The 16,554-nt window shown below is 48.8% G+C and overlaps 1 protein-coding gene across 2 annotated transcripts in view; it reads left to right on the forward strand.

Moving 5' to 3' along the window:
* The window catches only part of LOC310668344 (interleukin-6 receptor subunit beta-like), a 29,714-nt gene extending 19,886 nt beyond the window's left edge, over nt 1-9,828 (forward strand). For both annotated transcript variants that reach the window (XM_083421489.1, XM_083421490.1), the window contains 5 exons: nt 790-936; nt 3,031-3,174; nt 5,476-5,572; nt 7,657-7,738; nt 8,925-9,828. In XM_083421489.1, coding sequence (XP_083277615.1) covers nt 790-936; nt 3,031-3,174; nt 5,476-5,572; nt 7,657-7,738; nt 8,925-9,461 — 1,007 coding nt within the window. In that variant the 3' untranslated portion in view covers nt 9,462-9,828. The remainder of the gene's footprint in view (nt 1-789; nt 937-3,030; nt 3,175-5,475; nt 5,573-7,656; nt 7,739-8,924) is intronic.
* The last annotated feature ends 6,726 nt before the right edge of the window (nt 9,829-16,554 follow it).

The raw sequence follows: 16,554 nt of genomic DNA on the forward strand, positions 1-16,554 counted from the left end.
TATTGGAGCCTCAGCTTCACGATCGGTCCTTCCGGTGAGCACTCAGGGCTGATTTCCTTCAGAATGGAGAGGTTTGATCTTCTTGCAGTCCATGGGACTCTCAAGTGTCTCCTCCAGCCCCAGAATTCAAAAGCATCCATTCTTCGGCGATCAGCCTTTTTGATGGTCCAGCTCTCACTTCCATACATCACTACTGGGAAAACCAGAGCTTGAACTATACATGAGGAGAGATACTCACCGCCAAATCACATATCATGTCTGTGGCCACACCATGAACCACGAAAGTCATACATCCGTGTTTTGTTCAGAATATTTTTTTTTCTTGTTTTCCTCCTCTAAAAACTAGGTGTGTCTTATGGAGCGAAAAATACGGTAAATGCAGAGTTCGATTTGTGTGTCTATAAACAGATAGGGCTTGCCGATCGAAAGGTCGGCGGTTCGAATCCCCGCGGCGGGGTGCGCTCCCGTTGTTCGGTCCCAGCGCCTGCCAGCCTAGCAGTTCGAAAGCACCCCTGGGTGCAAGTAGATAAATAGGGACCGCTTACTAGCGGGAAGGTAAACGGCGTTTCCGTGTGCGGCTCTGGCTTGCCAGAGCAGCTTCGTCACGCTGGCCACGTGACCCGGAAGTGTCTCCGGACAGCGCTGGCCCCCGGCCTCTTAAGTGAGATGGGCGCACAACCCTAGAGTCGGACACGACTGGCCCGTACGGGCAGGGGTACCTTTACCTTTAAACAGATACTCATCTTTCTCCCTCTCCCCTCTTTCCTTCCTCCTTCCCTCTTTCTCCAGCTCCACTCCGTGCTCCGACTCTATATCCCGTCCGAGTCTGGAAGTCCCGGGTCGAGTTGCAGTGGGAGATTCTCCCTTTGGAGGAATGCGGCGGGGTGATACGAAACTACACCGTCTTCTACAAAAAAGACGGTGACAACGAGCATAGTAAGTGTGTGCTTTGTTCTGTTCTGACAGGGAACACACACCCCCCATCTCAAAAATTGTGGCTGTGGTTGCTTTAACATTTTTTTAAAAAACACACCAAGTTTCTAGACCTTAAGGCATGGGTAGGCAAACTAAGGCCCGGGGGCCGGATCCGGCCCAATCGCCTTCTCAATCCTGCACGCGGACGGTCCGGGAATCGGCGTGTTTTTACATGAGTAGAATGTGTGCTTTTATTTAAAATGCATCTCTGGGTTATTTGTGGGGCATCGGAATTCGTTCATTTTTTCCCCTTCAAAATACAGTGGTACCTCAGGTTACATATGCTTCAGGTTACAGACTCCGCTAACCCAGAAATAGTGCTTCAGGTTAAGAACTTTGATTCGGGATGAGAACAGAAATCATGCTCCAGCGGTGCGGCGGCAGCAGGAGGCCCCATTAGCTAAAGTGGTGCTTCAGGTTAAGAACAGTTTCAGGTTAAGAACGGACCTCCGGAACGAATTAAGTACTTAACCTGAGGTACCACTGTGTAGTCTGGCCCCCCACAAGGTCTGAGGGACGGTGGACCGGCCCCCTGCTGAAAACGTTTGCTGACCCCTGCCTTAAGGAGGTGAAAGACATGTTTCAACGGATCGAAGTAACTCCCACAAAGATCTCAGGTGCTAGGTGAGGTCCTGAGTTGTACCTGCAGAAATCTCAGCTCCTTGAGAAACTTTGCTTTATATTTTTAACACACAAGCAGAACAAAACGAAAGCGTTCCAAAACCAAGGTGTTCCAAAACCAAGGCGCGCTTTCCCATAGAAAGCAATACAATATGCCTTAATCCGTTCCAGACTTTTAAAAACAACCCCTAAAACAGCGATTTAACATGCATTTTACAATCTAACGAGACCACTGATCCATAAAATGAAAGCAACAATCAATGTACTGCACTATAAAATAAATAAGACAGTATTGTAGATGAGAAAAATTAAAATTAATTTTTTTTCTTACCTGCACTGATGATAGTCATTGTTTGGATGGGGGGCTTTTATCCATTTCCGCAGTCAATCGATCAGTAGCTGAACTGGGTTCCACACAGCCACAAAAACCAATGAACCGACAAAGCCACAAAAACGCAAAATAAATAGCAAAAACAAAAGCGCCGAACTTAATCCGTTCCGGTTTGACTTCCGAAACGTTCAAAAACCAAGGCGCGGCTTCTGATTGGCGCAGGCGCCCCAGAAACAATAGCCGACAGCTGTGTCGGATGTTCAGCTTCTGGAAAACGTTCGTAAACCGGAACACTTACTTCCGGGTTTGCGGCGTTTGGGAACCAAGGCGTTTGAGAACCAAGGTGTTTGAGAACCAAACGCCTTGGTTCTCAAACGCCTTGGTTCTCAAATGCCTTGGTTCTCAAATGCCTTGGGACTCAAACAACGCCTTGGTTCCCAAACGCCTTGGTTCTCAAATGCCTTGGTTCTCAAATGCCTTGGTTCTCAAACGCCTTGGTTCTCAAATAATGCCTTGGTTCTCAAACGCCTTGGGACTCAAACAACGCCTTGGTTCCCAAACGCCTTGGTTCTCAAATGCTTTGGGACTCAAACAACGCCTTGGTTCTCAAACGCCTTGGGACTCAAACGCCTTGGTTCTCAAATGCCTTGGTTCTCAAACGCCTAGGTTCACGTTTGAGAACCAAGGCATTTGAGAACCAAGGCGTTTGAGAACCAAGGCGTTGTTTGAGTCCCAAGGCGTTTGAGTCCCAAGGCGTTTGAGAACCAAGGCGTTTGAGAACCAAGGCATTTGAGAACCAAGGCGTTGTTTGAGTCCCAAGGCGTTTGAGAACCAAGGCGTTTGGGAACCAAGGCGTTGTTTAGTCCCAAGGTGTTTGAGAACCATGGCGTTTGAGAACCAAGGTACCACTGTACTCACGGTGGCCAACCCAATGTCCTAATGGGAAGCAGGACCCAAACACAGCAGCAAGTCTTCCCCCTTGCTATGTCTCGCAACTGGTCTTCAAAAGCATTGCAACCTCCTCTGACTGTGGATGCAGAGCTGGTAGCCATTTTGTAGCCTTCTTCTTGCCTCAGGGACAGCTCCTCTTTCTTGTTTTCCAGCGGCGGTGGTCCTGGACAGCGACGTACATGGCTACCTCATTGAAGGCCTGGCTCCTAGCTCCTCCCTGACGGTCTTCATCACCATCGCCAATGATGGAGGGAGGACAGATGGACCCGTTCTGACCATCCATACCAAGGACTCTGGTGAGGGAACATGGTGGGGGTTTCCTCTCTGCCCCAATAATAATAATAATAATAATAATAATAATAATAATAATAATAATAATTTATTTAGACCCCGCACATCTGGCTGAGTTTCCCCAGCCACTCTGGTCAGCTCCCAATCGAGTGTTAAAAACAATACAGCATTAAATATTAAAAACTTCCCTAAACAGGGCTGCCTTCAGATGTCTTTTAAAGATGAGATAGCTGCTTATTTCCCTCACATCTGAAGGGAGGGCGTTCCACAGGGCGGGCGCCACCACCGAGAAGGCCCTCTGTCTGGTTCCCTGTAACCTCACTTCTCGCAATGAGGCAACCGCCAGAAGGCCCTCAGTGCTGGATCTCAGTGGCTGAACGATGGGGGTGGAGACGCTCCTTCAGGTATACTGGACCGAGGCCGTTTAGGGATTTAAAGGTCAGCACCAACACTTTGAATTGTGCTCGGAAACATATTGGGAGCCAATGTAGGTCTTTCAAGACCAGTGTTGTGTGGTCCTGGCAGCCACTCCCAGTCCCCAGTCTAGCTGCCGCATTTTGGATTAAATGCAGTTTCTGGGTCATCTTCAAAGGTAGCCCCATGTAGAGAGCATTGCAGTAGTCCAAGCGGGAGATAATAGGGTCCCCTTCCGCCAGGCAGTAGGAAGCTGCATTCTGGAAGCTGCCAGACCATTGGAGTAGCATGACGACAGCCTTACAATTTATTATATAGCAAGATAAGATACGGAGAAGCAGCAGGCGCACTCGAGATCCAGCAACTTTTTGTACTGATCCATAAAACTATCCAAGCGACTTGTTTACTGGATACCCCCTCTAAAAGAGGCAGCCGTGTGGTTATTTTCATACAAGCCCATGTTTTACCCCTATTTACTTGCTCATTGGGACACGGGTGGCACTTTGGGTTAAACCACAGAGCCTAGGACTTGCCGATCAGAAGGTCGGCGGTTCGAATCCCCGCAATGACGGGGTGAGTTCCCGTTGCTCGGTCCCTGCTCCTGCCAACCTAGCAGTTTGAAAGCACGTCAAAGTGCAAGTAGATTAATAGGTACCCCTCCAGCAGGAAGGTAAACGGCATTTCCATGCGCTGCTCTGGTTCGCCAGAAGCGGCTTAGTCCTGCTGGCCACATGACCCGGAAGCTGTACGCCGGCTCCCTCGGCCAATAAAGCGAGATGAGCGCCACAACTCCAGAGTCGGCCACGACTGGACCTAATAGTCGGGGGTCCCTTTAACTTTGCCTTTTACTTGCTCATTACAGTTCCCTACACTGAATCAGTCAATTTATTTGTTTCTTTGCTTTCTTTGCGTTTCCGATACATTTCAACAGAAGGGGAAACCGAAAGTAAAAAAAACTCAGGTGGGGGGAAGAGTTACATGCTACATATTCTATTACATTCAGAAATACACTCCAAGGTACATTAGTAAAAAACAGTGTTTTGAATGCATTACAAATAAGCAACACCAGAGGGCGCAGTGGAGCAGAAAACTTTTATGTACGGTTTTACATAGTGGTTCCCAACCCCTTGTAATTCTGTGAAATGGATGGCAGGAGGGGGTGACGTTGGTTTTGTGATAGGAATTCTGAGGTCTTAGATATATGGCAATGTTCATAACCGCACGTACATAGATCAGCACCGGAAGACCGACCTGGAACCATTTTGATTCCTAAACTGAGCCAATGTTTTCTCTGCAAGGTCAAAGTGGGAAACCTCCCCATTGTCTTTTCCTTCACAAATCCTGTCTTAAGGATATGTCTGTGTTTGAACAGGGTGTGAGCCTGTGACCTGGCCCAGGAACTAAGTATTTATCACTACAAAAGACTGGCCAGGCTCCCCAGGAAATCCAATCAAGTAACCTGCCAGAAAGGAGATAAACAAGGACAGGAGAAAAACAACATTCAAATTTCTGTTTTAGACTGCCTTTTCTGTGATGTAGGTGTGATGTATCTGAGGGGTGGTCTTAGGTTACACCCCTTCTGTGATGTATGTATGATGTTTCTGGGGGTGGTCTTGATCTACAGGGTGGCAATTTCAAAAGTCTTTATAAGGCCTTGCATGCCATTTTTCTGGGTCCCTCCTCTCTCCTGCGAGTGAGGGGAGCACCCTGTTGCAACAGATCAGTAAAGGCCAAGCCTACAGGTTGCTGTTTTGCTCGAAGTTATCCTGGTTGGTCTCTTTGTTTTTGTCCAAGGAAGCCCTCAGATTTTTCCCAATAACAGTTTCTCTTTGCTGAATGCCTCGGCCTCCGAGATCTGAAGCTCCTTCTTTCTCTCTCTGCTTTCTCGGCAGATTACGGCGAAACCGAAATTCTCTCCTCTGTCCTTTGCGTGGGGTTCCTCTTCGTCCTGCTTGCCGGATCTCTGGCCTGCCTGTGGAAGCATCGGTTGTGCGTGTCCATAAAGCATCGCCTTCCTCATCCCACTAGGCCCAACCCGTCGTTTGCTAGGGCTCCCAACTTTTTCTTCTCTCTCTCTTTTAAAAATAACATCCTCCAGAGAGGGCTCAAAGGAATCATTTTGCCGCTTGGGACTGCATGACTCAAGAAAACACCCTGAGCATAGCTGTCAAGCGTCCCTTATTTGGCGGGACAGACCCTTATCCCAGCGCCGTGTCCCGCTGCTGTCCCTTATAGATGATGTCCCTTAAATTTCCCGGGTTTCAAAGGAAGCAGCTCCTCTCCCTCCCTGCCGGCCAGGGACGAGGGAGGCTCCAACTGTGTTGTTTGGCTGCCCAATCCGCCCCCCTCCGGCCTCCTCTCACCAGCCTCGGCCCCCGGGAGCCCCTCCCCGCCGGGACTGGTGGGAGCCTCGGGCCCTTCCGCCACCATCCTTCTCGCGGCCGCCAAACTGAGCGTCTCTGCCTGGGGCCTCCCCTCTGCCCGTCACCACCGCTCCCGTTAGGCCGTACTGCGGCTGTGCCGCCGAAGGACCCGGATGAGATGGGCAGCCTAGCATGGCCTATGAATTGCTGAGGAGCCTTGAGAGGAGAGCGAGGGCAACCATAGAGAAAGCAGTTCAGAGAGAGGAGGAAGAGGAGGAGGCGGAGGCGTGGGCAGCTGTTCCAAGGGCTACAAGGGAAAGACCGCAAGCGCTTCTCCCACAGATTTGCAGAGGTAGACTAGCACAGATGGTCTGATCGGCGGGTTTACTTCGGGCGCTATTTCCCCCCCCCACCTTTCCTCCCACCCCGCCTGATGGAACTGAGAGCTGCAGATGGAGCACGAGAGAAAAGATACAGAACTGCAGCAGCATCTTCGTAGCTTGGACTACATTTTGCGTGGAAAGTGGTTGCTGCTTGTAGTTACTGTATTTTTCGCTCTATAAGATGCACCAGAGCACAAGACGCACCTGGTTTTTGGAGGAGGAAAACAAGGAAAAAAATATTCTGAATCTCAGAAGTCAGAACAACAAGAGGGATCGCTGCGCAGTGAAAGCAGCGATCCCTCTTGCTGTTCTGGCTTCTGGGATAGCTGCGCAGCCTGCATTAGCTCCATAAGATGCACACACATTTCCCCTTACTCTTTAGGAGGGAAAAAGTGAGTCTTATAGAGCAAAAAATACGGTATTTAATTGCAGTGTTTCATCGGCTGGTGTCTTGAGCAGCAACCTCTGCAAACGAAGGGCTAAAAACCAACTCTGCTCTCCAAAATTATCTGGCCCCTTTTAACTTCGCATTTCAGCTGGTTGACTAAAATCCCTTATTTTGGCTGCTGGTCCCTTATTTTCAAGGCTGCCGGTCCCTTATTTTCAAATCTGTAAATTGACAGCTATGACCCTGAGCCCCTTTCTACACCGGCCTGTGGGAAAGTCTCTCCCTTTTCTGGACTACGGCTTCCATCGGCTCCAGTCATTGTAGCCATCTCAAACTACAACTCCCGCCACCCTCTAGCCACCAGGGCTGTTTCAAACTACAACTCCCATCAGCACTGGCCAGCGTGCCAACTTGGGCTGGTGGGCGTTGTCATCCAAAAGTATCTAGAGAGAACCAGTTTGGCAGAGGCTGGCATGCCCCATGCCAGGGCTCAGTGGGGCTTCCTCAGAAGCACATTTCAGAAGCCTGGGGCCACCACCGAGGCAGCCCTGTCCACACCCCCCCCCCCAGCTTGCTTGTTTAGGGAAGCTTTTAATGTTCGATGCATTAATGTGTTATAATATTTTGTTGGAAGTCGCCCAGAGTGGCTGGGGAAGCCGAGCCAGATGGGCGGGGTATAAATTTATTATTATTATTATTATTATTATTATTATTATTATTATTATTATTAGTATGATTATGATTATGATTATGATTATTATATGAGTCTCATTCTGCAAAAGAGACACTTTGAAACTGAACCAAAATCTTCTGCCTCCTAGGCAGAAACTAGATTTTGCTTTCCTCTTTAATTGTCAGAACTCATTTCAGTGGAAGTCCTTTTTTTCCTTTTCTGTCTCCCACCTCCACTCTTTTAACTAAAGTCTCTGGATTTTTCAGGCTTCAGAAGTACCTGTGGCCGCCGATTCCTGACCCGGCAAAAAGCAACCTTGCTACATGGGCACCGCAAAAAATGTGTCTGGTGAGTAATAAGTAATAATAATAATAATAATATATTTTTATTTATACCGCACCCTCCCTGGCCAGAACCGGGCTCAGGGCGGCTAACACCAATAAAATGACAATAAAACGTAATAGAAAAAACAAAAAACAGTTAGTTAAAATATGGGTTAAAATACAATTTAAAATGCAGCCTCGTTTTAGTAGGAACCCATAAATCAAAACCATAAGGGGAGAAAAATATAAAGGCCAAGCGGAACAGCTCCGTCTTGCAGGCCCTGCAGAAAGATGTCAAATCCCGCAGGGCCCTGGTCTCTTGTGACAGAGCGTTCCACCAAGTCGGGGCCAGTACTGAAAAGGCCCTGGCCCTAGTTGAGACCAATATAACCTCCTTGCGGCTCAGGACCTCCAAAGTGTTGCTTTTTTGGGGCATACCAGGATAGTGTTGTTTGGGTGGGTGGCTTGGATTGGCACAAAAAGGATTTTCCCCGCCTGCTCCCGGCAGTTAAAGGCGCCTTGAAACAGAGCCTGTCTGTGACCTAAGAGCAGCCAAATGCTGAGCAGGGGCATTAGAAAAGCATTGCAGCCCAATTAGAACATGGAACCGATGGCGTTAAGGACTCAGCCAATGGGATCATTGGCTAGCACGGTGCTTCTGTGACATAAGGGCAGTTCAACCAATCACTGAGCAGAGGCTGTAACCATCGCTGGACCCAGCAAACTGCAACACCGGCATTACGCAAGTCCAACCAGGGACTCAGAATTTTTAAAGGACGCCCCTTAAAGCCCCTTCTTGTCCTGAAGGAGCGTCTCCACCCCCATCGTTCTGCCCGGACGCTGAGGTCCAGCTCCGAGGGCCTTCTGGCGGTTCCCTCATTGCGAGAAGCAAAGCTACAGGGAACCAGGCAGAGGGCCTTCTCGGTGGTGGTGCCCTCCCTGTGGAACGCCCTCCCACCAGATGTCAAAGCCATAAACAACTACCTGACATTCAGAAGACATCTTAAGGCAGCCCTGTTTTTAATGTGTGACATTTTAGTGTATTTTTGGTCTCTGTGGAAGCCGCCCAGAGTGGCTGGGGAAACTCAGCCAGATGGGCGGGGTATAAATAATAAATTATTATTCTTATTATAATCTCAAGGTGGTGAGTTCGAGCCCCAGGTCGGGCAGGGTACAAATAATAAATTATTATTCTTCTTCTTATTATTTAGGATTTCTCTCCTTGTCGCCCTGAGAAATGGAGTCGAGATTATCTCACCCTGACCATCACTGACCTCCTGAGGGTCCTCCCCTCCCAGTCGGGAGAGATGGGGAGGAAGGCGTTTTTGGGGAACCAGTGGCTGTTGGATGTTCCCGGGCCTTTGCAGAAGTCAGCCCCCATGACCAGAAGCGGGAGCCCCTCCTGGGAAAGCGGGGGGCAGACCGAGAGGAACATGTCCGCCTGGAGCCGAGTGGACTACTCCAGAGTCATCGTGGTCCAAAAGAACCATGGTCCAAGCGATACTCAGAGAAGTCCTCACCATTCGCAGTCCTCCTCCAAGAGCCAGGATACTGACAACTCTGCTCTCGGGTCAAGGTCTGGCCAAGGGGTCTGGTTGCAGAATTTCACCTATGAGGCCCTGCTGGATGTTGGGCCAGGCAGCAGGCCGTTCGGGTCCGTGGGTGAATTTCCTCTCCTGGTGAGTCTGGTGGAGGGAATTCTCCACCCGGCTGAAAGCCCGCAAGGTATTCCGAGGAGGAAACCCTAGCGTATCTCGCAAGGATATCGCAAGGCCTCCGACACGAGCTTTCTCGCTGCTCAGCTTTATTATCGTAAAACTAACCTGCTGGGAAAGGAGTACGACAAGGCTGTATATTGCCTCCCTGCTTATTTAACTCATATGCAGAATTCATCATGCGAAAGGCTAGGCTGGATGAATCCCAAGCCGGAATTAAGATTGCCGGAAGAAATATCAACAACCTCAGATATGCAGATGACACAACCTGGATGGCAGAAAGTGAGGAGGAATTAAAGAACCTTTTATTGAGGGCGAAAGAGGAGAGCGCAAAATATGGTCTGAAGCTCAACATCAAAAAAATGAAGATCATGGCCACTGGGACCATCACCTCCTGGCAAATAGAAGGGGAAGAAATGGAGGCAGTGAGAGATTTTGCTTTCTTGGGCTCCATGATCACTGCAGATGGTGACAGCAGCCACAAAATTAAGAGACGCCTGCTTCTTGGGAGAAAAGCGATGACAAACCTAAACAGCATCTTAAAAAGCAGAGACATCACCTTGCCAACAAACGTCCGTATAGTAAAAGCTATGGTTTTCCCAGTAGTGATGTATGGAAGTGAAAGCTGGACCATGAAGAAGGCTGATCGCCGAAGAAAGGATGCTTTTGAATTCTGGTGCTGGAGGAGACTCTGGAGAGTCCCATGGACTGCAAGAAGATCAAACCTCTCCATTCGGAAGGAAATCAGCCCTGAGTGCTCACTGGAAGGACAGATCCTGAAGCTGAGGCTCCAAGACTTTGGCCACCTCATGAGAAGAGAAGACTCCCTGGAAAAGACCCTGATGTTGGGAAAGATGGAGGGCACAAGGAGAAGGGGACGACAGAGGACGAGATGGTGGGACAGTGTTCTCGAAGCTACCAGCATGAGTTTGACCAAACTGCAGGAGGCAGTGGAAGACAGGAGGGCCTGGCGTGCTCTGGTCCAGGGGGGTCACGAAGAGTCGGACACGACTAAACGGCTCAACAACCACAACAACAACAACATTATGGAAGAAACGTCTTGAAATAGTAAGATTTGACCGTGGAACCAGTGACCTGGTGCGAGTGGCTGGGCTCTCCATCAATGCTGTAGAGATCTCTGGATTTCCAATAGGACCCCTCCTGCTCTTCTGCGTTATACAGTGGTGCCCCGCAAGACGAATGCCTCGCAAGACGGAAAACCCGCTAGATGAAAGGGTTTTCCGTTTTGGAGGTGCTTCGCAAAACGAATTTGCTATGGGCTTGCTTCGCAAGACGAAAATGTCTTGCGATTCCTGGGTTTTTTCCCCCCTCTCCCCCTTTTTCCCAAGCCCCTAAGCCGCCTAACAACTGATCTAAGCCGCTAATAGCCTTTTAGCAGCTAATCCGCTAATCCCTTAAGCCTTTAATAGCCGCTAATAGACTGGCGGAACGGATTCTTTTCGTCTTGCGAGGCACCACTGTACATTTAAAGGAGTGTGTTATTGCACACAAGAGCCACAGCTTCCCCAAAAGAATTCTGGGAACTGTAGTTTGTGAAGGGTGCCCAGAGTTGTCCCCTCACAGAGCTACATTCCCCAGAGTGGTTTATCCATCAGTCACTCTTCCCAGATAACTCTGGGAATTGTAGTTCCAGGTGGGGAATAGCACCCGGAACAAACTACATTCCCCATTATTCTTTGACTGTTTAGTGACGGCTTGAAATGTATAGCGCAGCTTAGGACTTTATGGATTAAATCTTTGCTCCTTCTTAGAATCATAGAGTTGGAAGAGACCCCAAGGGCCATCGAGTCCAACCCCCTGCCAAGCAGGAAACACCATCAGAGCACTCCTGACATCTGGTTGTCAAGCCTCTGCTTAAAGACCTCCAAAGAAGGAGACTCCACCACACTCCTTGGCAGCAAATTCCACTGTCGGACAGCTCTTACTGTCAGGAAGTTCTTCCTAATGTTTAGGTGGAATCTTCTTTCTTGTAATTTGGATCCATTGCTCCGTGTCCGCTTCTCTGGAGCAGCAGAAAACAACTTTTCTCCCTCCTCTCTGTGACATCCTTTTATATATTTGAACATGGCTATCATATCACCCCTTAACCTCCTCTTCTCCAGGCTAAACATGCCTAGCTCCCTTAGCCGTTCCTCATAAGGCATCGTTTCCAGGCCTTTGACCATTTTGGTTGCCCTCCTCTGGACACGTTCCAGTTTGTCAGTGTCCTTCTTGCGGACTTCCAAATCGCCTACCCCAATATTACATTCAAATGACAACAACAACAACAACAACAACAACAACAATACAACTAGTACAATTCTTTGCAATGCAAGAATCCCAGCTAAACAATCCCAGACCATCCGACTTCTTCTGAAAAATCTCCAGCGGAGGCGAGTCCGTTTGCCTGGCGACACACTTCGTACCGCCAGAAAGTTCTTCCTGGTGTCTAGAGAGGGAGAGAAAGAAGAACGAGGAGGAAAGTTTTGGGGAGGAAAGTTTTGCTCGGAAGTGAGGTTTCTTACGAGAGGCGAGAAGGCAGAAGGAGAGCTTAAGGAGAACATCTGTAGACAAAAGGGTGAGTCAGCAGCTGAAGGGGAAGAAAATAAAATACTTAACTGTTCCTGAGAGATGGGCAACTGCTTCTGCCCTCGATTTGAAAAGGGCAAGGCCAATGGAACCGTAGGGGCTGGCTTGTGTGTAGGGGTCAGATCCTGAAAGGTCTCGCAGCTTCATTATTTCGGAGACAATAAGGCTTAAGAGAGTAGGATTCTGAGTGGGAGAGAAACAAGAAAAAAGGGGTATTCAAATCCATTGTTCTGCCAAGGAGAGTCGTGGGAGATGCTATGGATCAGAGCCTTGGGGTGGCAGGGAGACTTACCGTATTTTTTGCTCGATAGGACACACTTTTTCCCCTCCAAAAATTAAGGGGAAATGTGTGTGTGTCCTATAGAGCGGATACAGGCTGCGCGGCTAAGCCCAAAGCCAGAACAGGGAGACGGAGCGCTGTGCAGCGCAGTGGCGTAGCGTGGGTTGTCAGCACCCGGAGCAAGGCAAGTAATTTGCGCCCCCCCCCCGCTGCACTGTCCCTCCCCCAGATAGTCCCTCGCTCTCTCTCCGCACCGCACCGCACGCCTGGCACCCTCCCCTCCACAGTGGGCGGCGACCCGGTGGCTCGGATCGGATTTGCACAGCCAGCACTGCAGTGAGAGTGAGTGAGCCAGGTAGGGGCAGAGAGCTGCGAGTGCGAGCGCCCTCCCCCCCGATGTTGCGCCCGGTGCGGCTGGGTCCCCCTGCACCCCCCACGCTACGCCACTGGCGCAGCGCTATGTCTTGCTGTTCTAGCTTGGGGTTAGCTGCACAAAGCCTCCGCAGGGCAGCGGGGTGCCTTCAAAGGCTCTGCGGAGGCTTCAAAGGCTGCGCTCCGGGGCTTCAGTCAACTATCCGCAAGCCTTCGGAGCGCTGGAGTTCCCGCTGCGCTCCGAAGGCTTGCGGATAGCTGCCTGAAGCCTGGAGAGGGAATGCACAGTTTTCCCTCTCTGCGCAGCGCCCTTTCAGCGAAGCGGAAGGAGAAATGGAAGGGGCTCTGTTTCTCCTACCGCTTCGCTGAAGGGGCGCTGAGCAGAGAGGGGGAGAATTCCCCCCCCCCCGTTCTCCCCCTCCTATGGTCCGGTGCGTCCTATAGAGCGAAAAATACGGTATCTCAGAGGAAGGGGCACAAACGGAAGTTTGTTGTAGAGCGGAAAGGTGGGAGATGAGAACTCAAGAACGGCTTGGCTGCAAGATCAGGCACAAGGAATGGATCGGTGCAGGATCCTGCCCTCACCGGGGCAAGCTGCAGAATTTGTCCGTGCGAGGTTTTGGACTCTGGAATCCCAAAGGAGATCGGTTCGCTTGCTTGTCTGTTGCGCTTTGAAAATAAAGCTAAAAGATTAAAACACTCTGCCTGCGTCGTTTGAGAACGTCCCCATCAAAGCCAGTAGGGCTTGCTTCTGAGTACAATGGTACCTTGGTTCTCTAACTTAATCCGTTCTGGGAATGCGTTCCAAAACCAAAGCGTTCCAAAACCAAGGCGCGCTTTCCCATAGGAAGTAATGCGAAACGGATTAATCCGTTCCAGACTTTTAAAAACAATCACTAAAACAGCAATTTAACATGAGTTTTACTATCTGACAATACCATTGACCCATACAATGAAAGCACTAATCAATGCACTGTACTATAAAATGAATAAGACAGTATTGTAGATGATAAAAATTATTATTTTCTTTCTTACGTGCACTGATGATAGTCATTGTTTGGATGGGGGGCTTTTATCCATTTCCACAGTCGCGCGATCGATCCGTCAGTAGCTGAACTGGGTTCCACACTGTCACAAAAACAAATGAACTGGAAAAGCCTCAAAAACAAAAACGCAAAATGAATAGCATAGCAAAAACAAAAGCGCCAAACTTAATCCGTTCCGGAGGTCTGTTTGACTTCTGAAATGTTCAGAAACCAAGGCGCGACTTCTGATTGGCGCAGGCGCCCAGGAAACAATAGCCGACAGCCGCATCGGACGTTCGGCTTCCAGAAAATGTTCAAAAACTAGAACACTTACTTCCAGGTTTTCGGCGTTGGGGAACCAAGGCGTTTGAGAACCAAGGCGTTTGAGAACCAAGGCGTTTGAGAACCAAGGCGTTTGAGAACCAAGGTACCACTGTAATCTCATCCAAGATTGGCTATAGAAGTCGGGGAGTCCTTATACTGGACTGGTTAATTCAGTCTCAAGCTCTGCCCAACACTCAGCTTCATAGGACATGATCCACCGCTTCCTGTGTTATTATGAGAAACTAAAAAGTCTGCAAATGTTGCAAACTTTACACGCTGTGCTTTCCCCTTTGCTGCCGCAATTGTACTTTTTTTACTCTAGGGGGTGCCATTGCCCTGTTCCATCACCCTTGTTCTTCCAGTTACAGAAAGCTGTTCCATATAGCTGGTCTGGATTTTTGGTTTTTTTAACAAAAATGTGGTTCAGGTCTCTCTCTCCCCACACTCATACACACACACAAAATTTTTAAAAACAGCATGTTAAGAAATATAAACTTTCCAACTTATATCAATAGATAGATACAGTGGTACCTCAGGTTACATACGCTTCAGGTTACATACGCTTCAGGTTACAGACCCCACTAACCCAGAAATAGTGCTTCAGGTTAAGAACTTTGCTTCAGGATGAGAACAGAAATTGTGCTCTGGCAGTGCGGCGGCAGCAGGAGGCCCCATTAGCTAAAGTGGTGCTTCAGGTTAAGAACAGTTTCAGGTTAAGAACGGACTTCCGGAACGAATTAAGAACTTAACCCGAGGTACCACTGTAGATAGATCATTTATTACAGTCAGCTCACAAACTTATATCAATTTTCTTCTCACTGCTGATAAAATTGCAGAGTAAGTGGCTTGCATGGGATGTTACTCCTACTCAGAGTAAACCTATTGGGAATTCTGGGAATCTACGTATTTGGTCTTTTTTTAGTGGGTCTCTCCCAGCAAGCAGAAGTCCAATTTGGCTGCAACTCACGAGGTTTGTGTTTCACGTAGTGAGCTGAAACATTGAAAGGTCCTTAAGATTGAATCAGATCCTTAAGATTGAATCCGATCCTTAAGATTGAATCTGAATCGCTGCCTCTCAGCCTAACCTACCTCACAGGTAGGGCCAGATGTAGGTTTGATGAGGCCCTAAGCTACTGAAGGTAATGGGGCCCTTTCTATGTCCAGCTGTCCTTTGTCAACAACAAATTGCAGCTATTTTTTGTGTTGAATATTTGCTAGATGGTCATTGATGGACCTCATAGGTAACGGTAAAGGGACCCCTGACCATTAGGTCCAGTCGTGACCGACTCTGGGGTTGCGGCGCTCATCTCGCTTTATTGGCCAAGGGAGCTGGCGTACAGCTTCTGGGTCATGTGGCCAGCATGACTAAGCCGCTTCTGGCGAACCAGAGCAGCGCACGGAAACGCCGTTTACCTTCCCCCCAGAGCGGTACCTATTTATCTACTTGTGCTGGTGTGCTTTCGAACTGCTAGGTTGGCAGGAGCAGGGACTGAGCAACGGGAGCTCACCCATCGCGAGGATTCGAACCGCCGACATTCTGATCGGCAAGTCCGAGGCTCTGTGGTTTAACCCACAGCGCCACCCGCATCCCTGGACCTCATAGGTATCTCAAGCCATTTGCACATGGGGCCATGCAACCAGTCCATGCAGAATGTAGGCACCCTATATATAGAAAGGAGCAAGCCAGGGATATTTTAGGGAGCAGGCTAGCAGACGGGGCCCATGACTTACATCCTAAGAGCCTACACAACACAAAACACTGTTGCAGAAATGGCAAAACGTACCAGGAAAATAAGAAATCCAAGACAACAAACTTTCTATAAAAGAATGGAAATGGTTTATTGAATATTTACAAAATAAACTGTAAACAGATAAGAACATTGGTAGGATTACTGTAATAAGCTGCAGTTTCATAAGTGAATATGTTTAAAGCAGATGAACAAATGAGTAAATTAAGTTAATTTGGAATATGCAGAAGATATAAAAAATAAATTTAAGGAGGGGGAAGGAAGTCGAGTTTTGAAATGATAAAATGATTGCATAATTATCGAAATGTATAAAATGGAAAATCATCAATAAAATAATAAGTTAAGAAAATATAAATATTAAAATAAACTTCCCTATGCAGGAAGATGGATCAGGGGTCAGATAGCTCCATACCCTCCAACGTTTCTCCAATGAAAATAGGGATGTCCTAAGAAAAAGTGGACGCGGGTGGCGCTGTGGGTTAAACCACTGAGCCTAGGACTTGCCGATCAGAAAGTCGGCGGTTTGAATCCCCGCAATGACGGGGTGAGCTCCCGTTGCTCGGTCCCTGCTCCTGCCAACCTAGCAGTTCGAAAGCACCTCAAAGTGCAAGTAGATAAATAGGTACCGCTCCGGTGGGAAGGTAAACGGCGTTTCCGTGCGCTGCTCTGGTTCGCCAGAAGCGGCTTAGTCCTGCTGGCCACAGGACCCGGAAGCTGTACGCCGGCTCCCTCGGCCAGTAAAGCGAGATGAGCGCCGCAACCCCAGAGTCGGTCACGACTGGACCTAA

This window comes from Podarcis tiliguerta (assembly GCF_965153285.1).
Source record: "Podarcis tiliguerta genome assembly, chromosome: 18".
Classification (NCBI taxonomy): domain Eukaryota; kingdom Metazoa; phylum Chordata; class Lepidosauria; order Squamata; family Lacertidae; genus Podarcis; species Podarcis tiliguerta.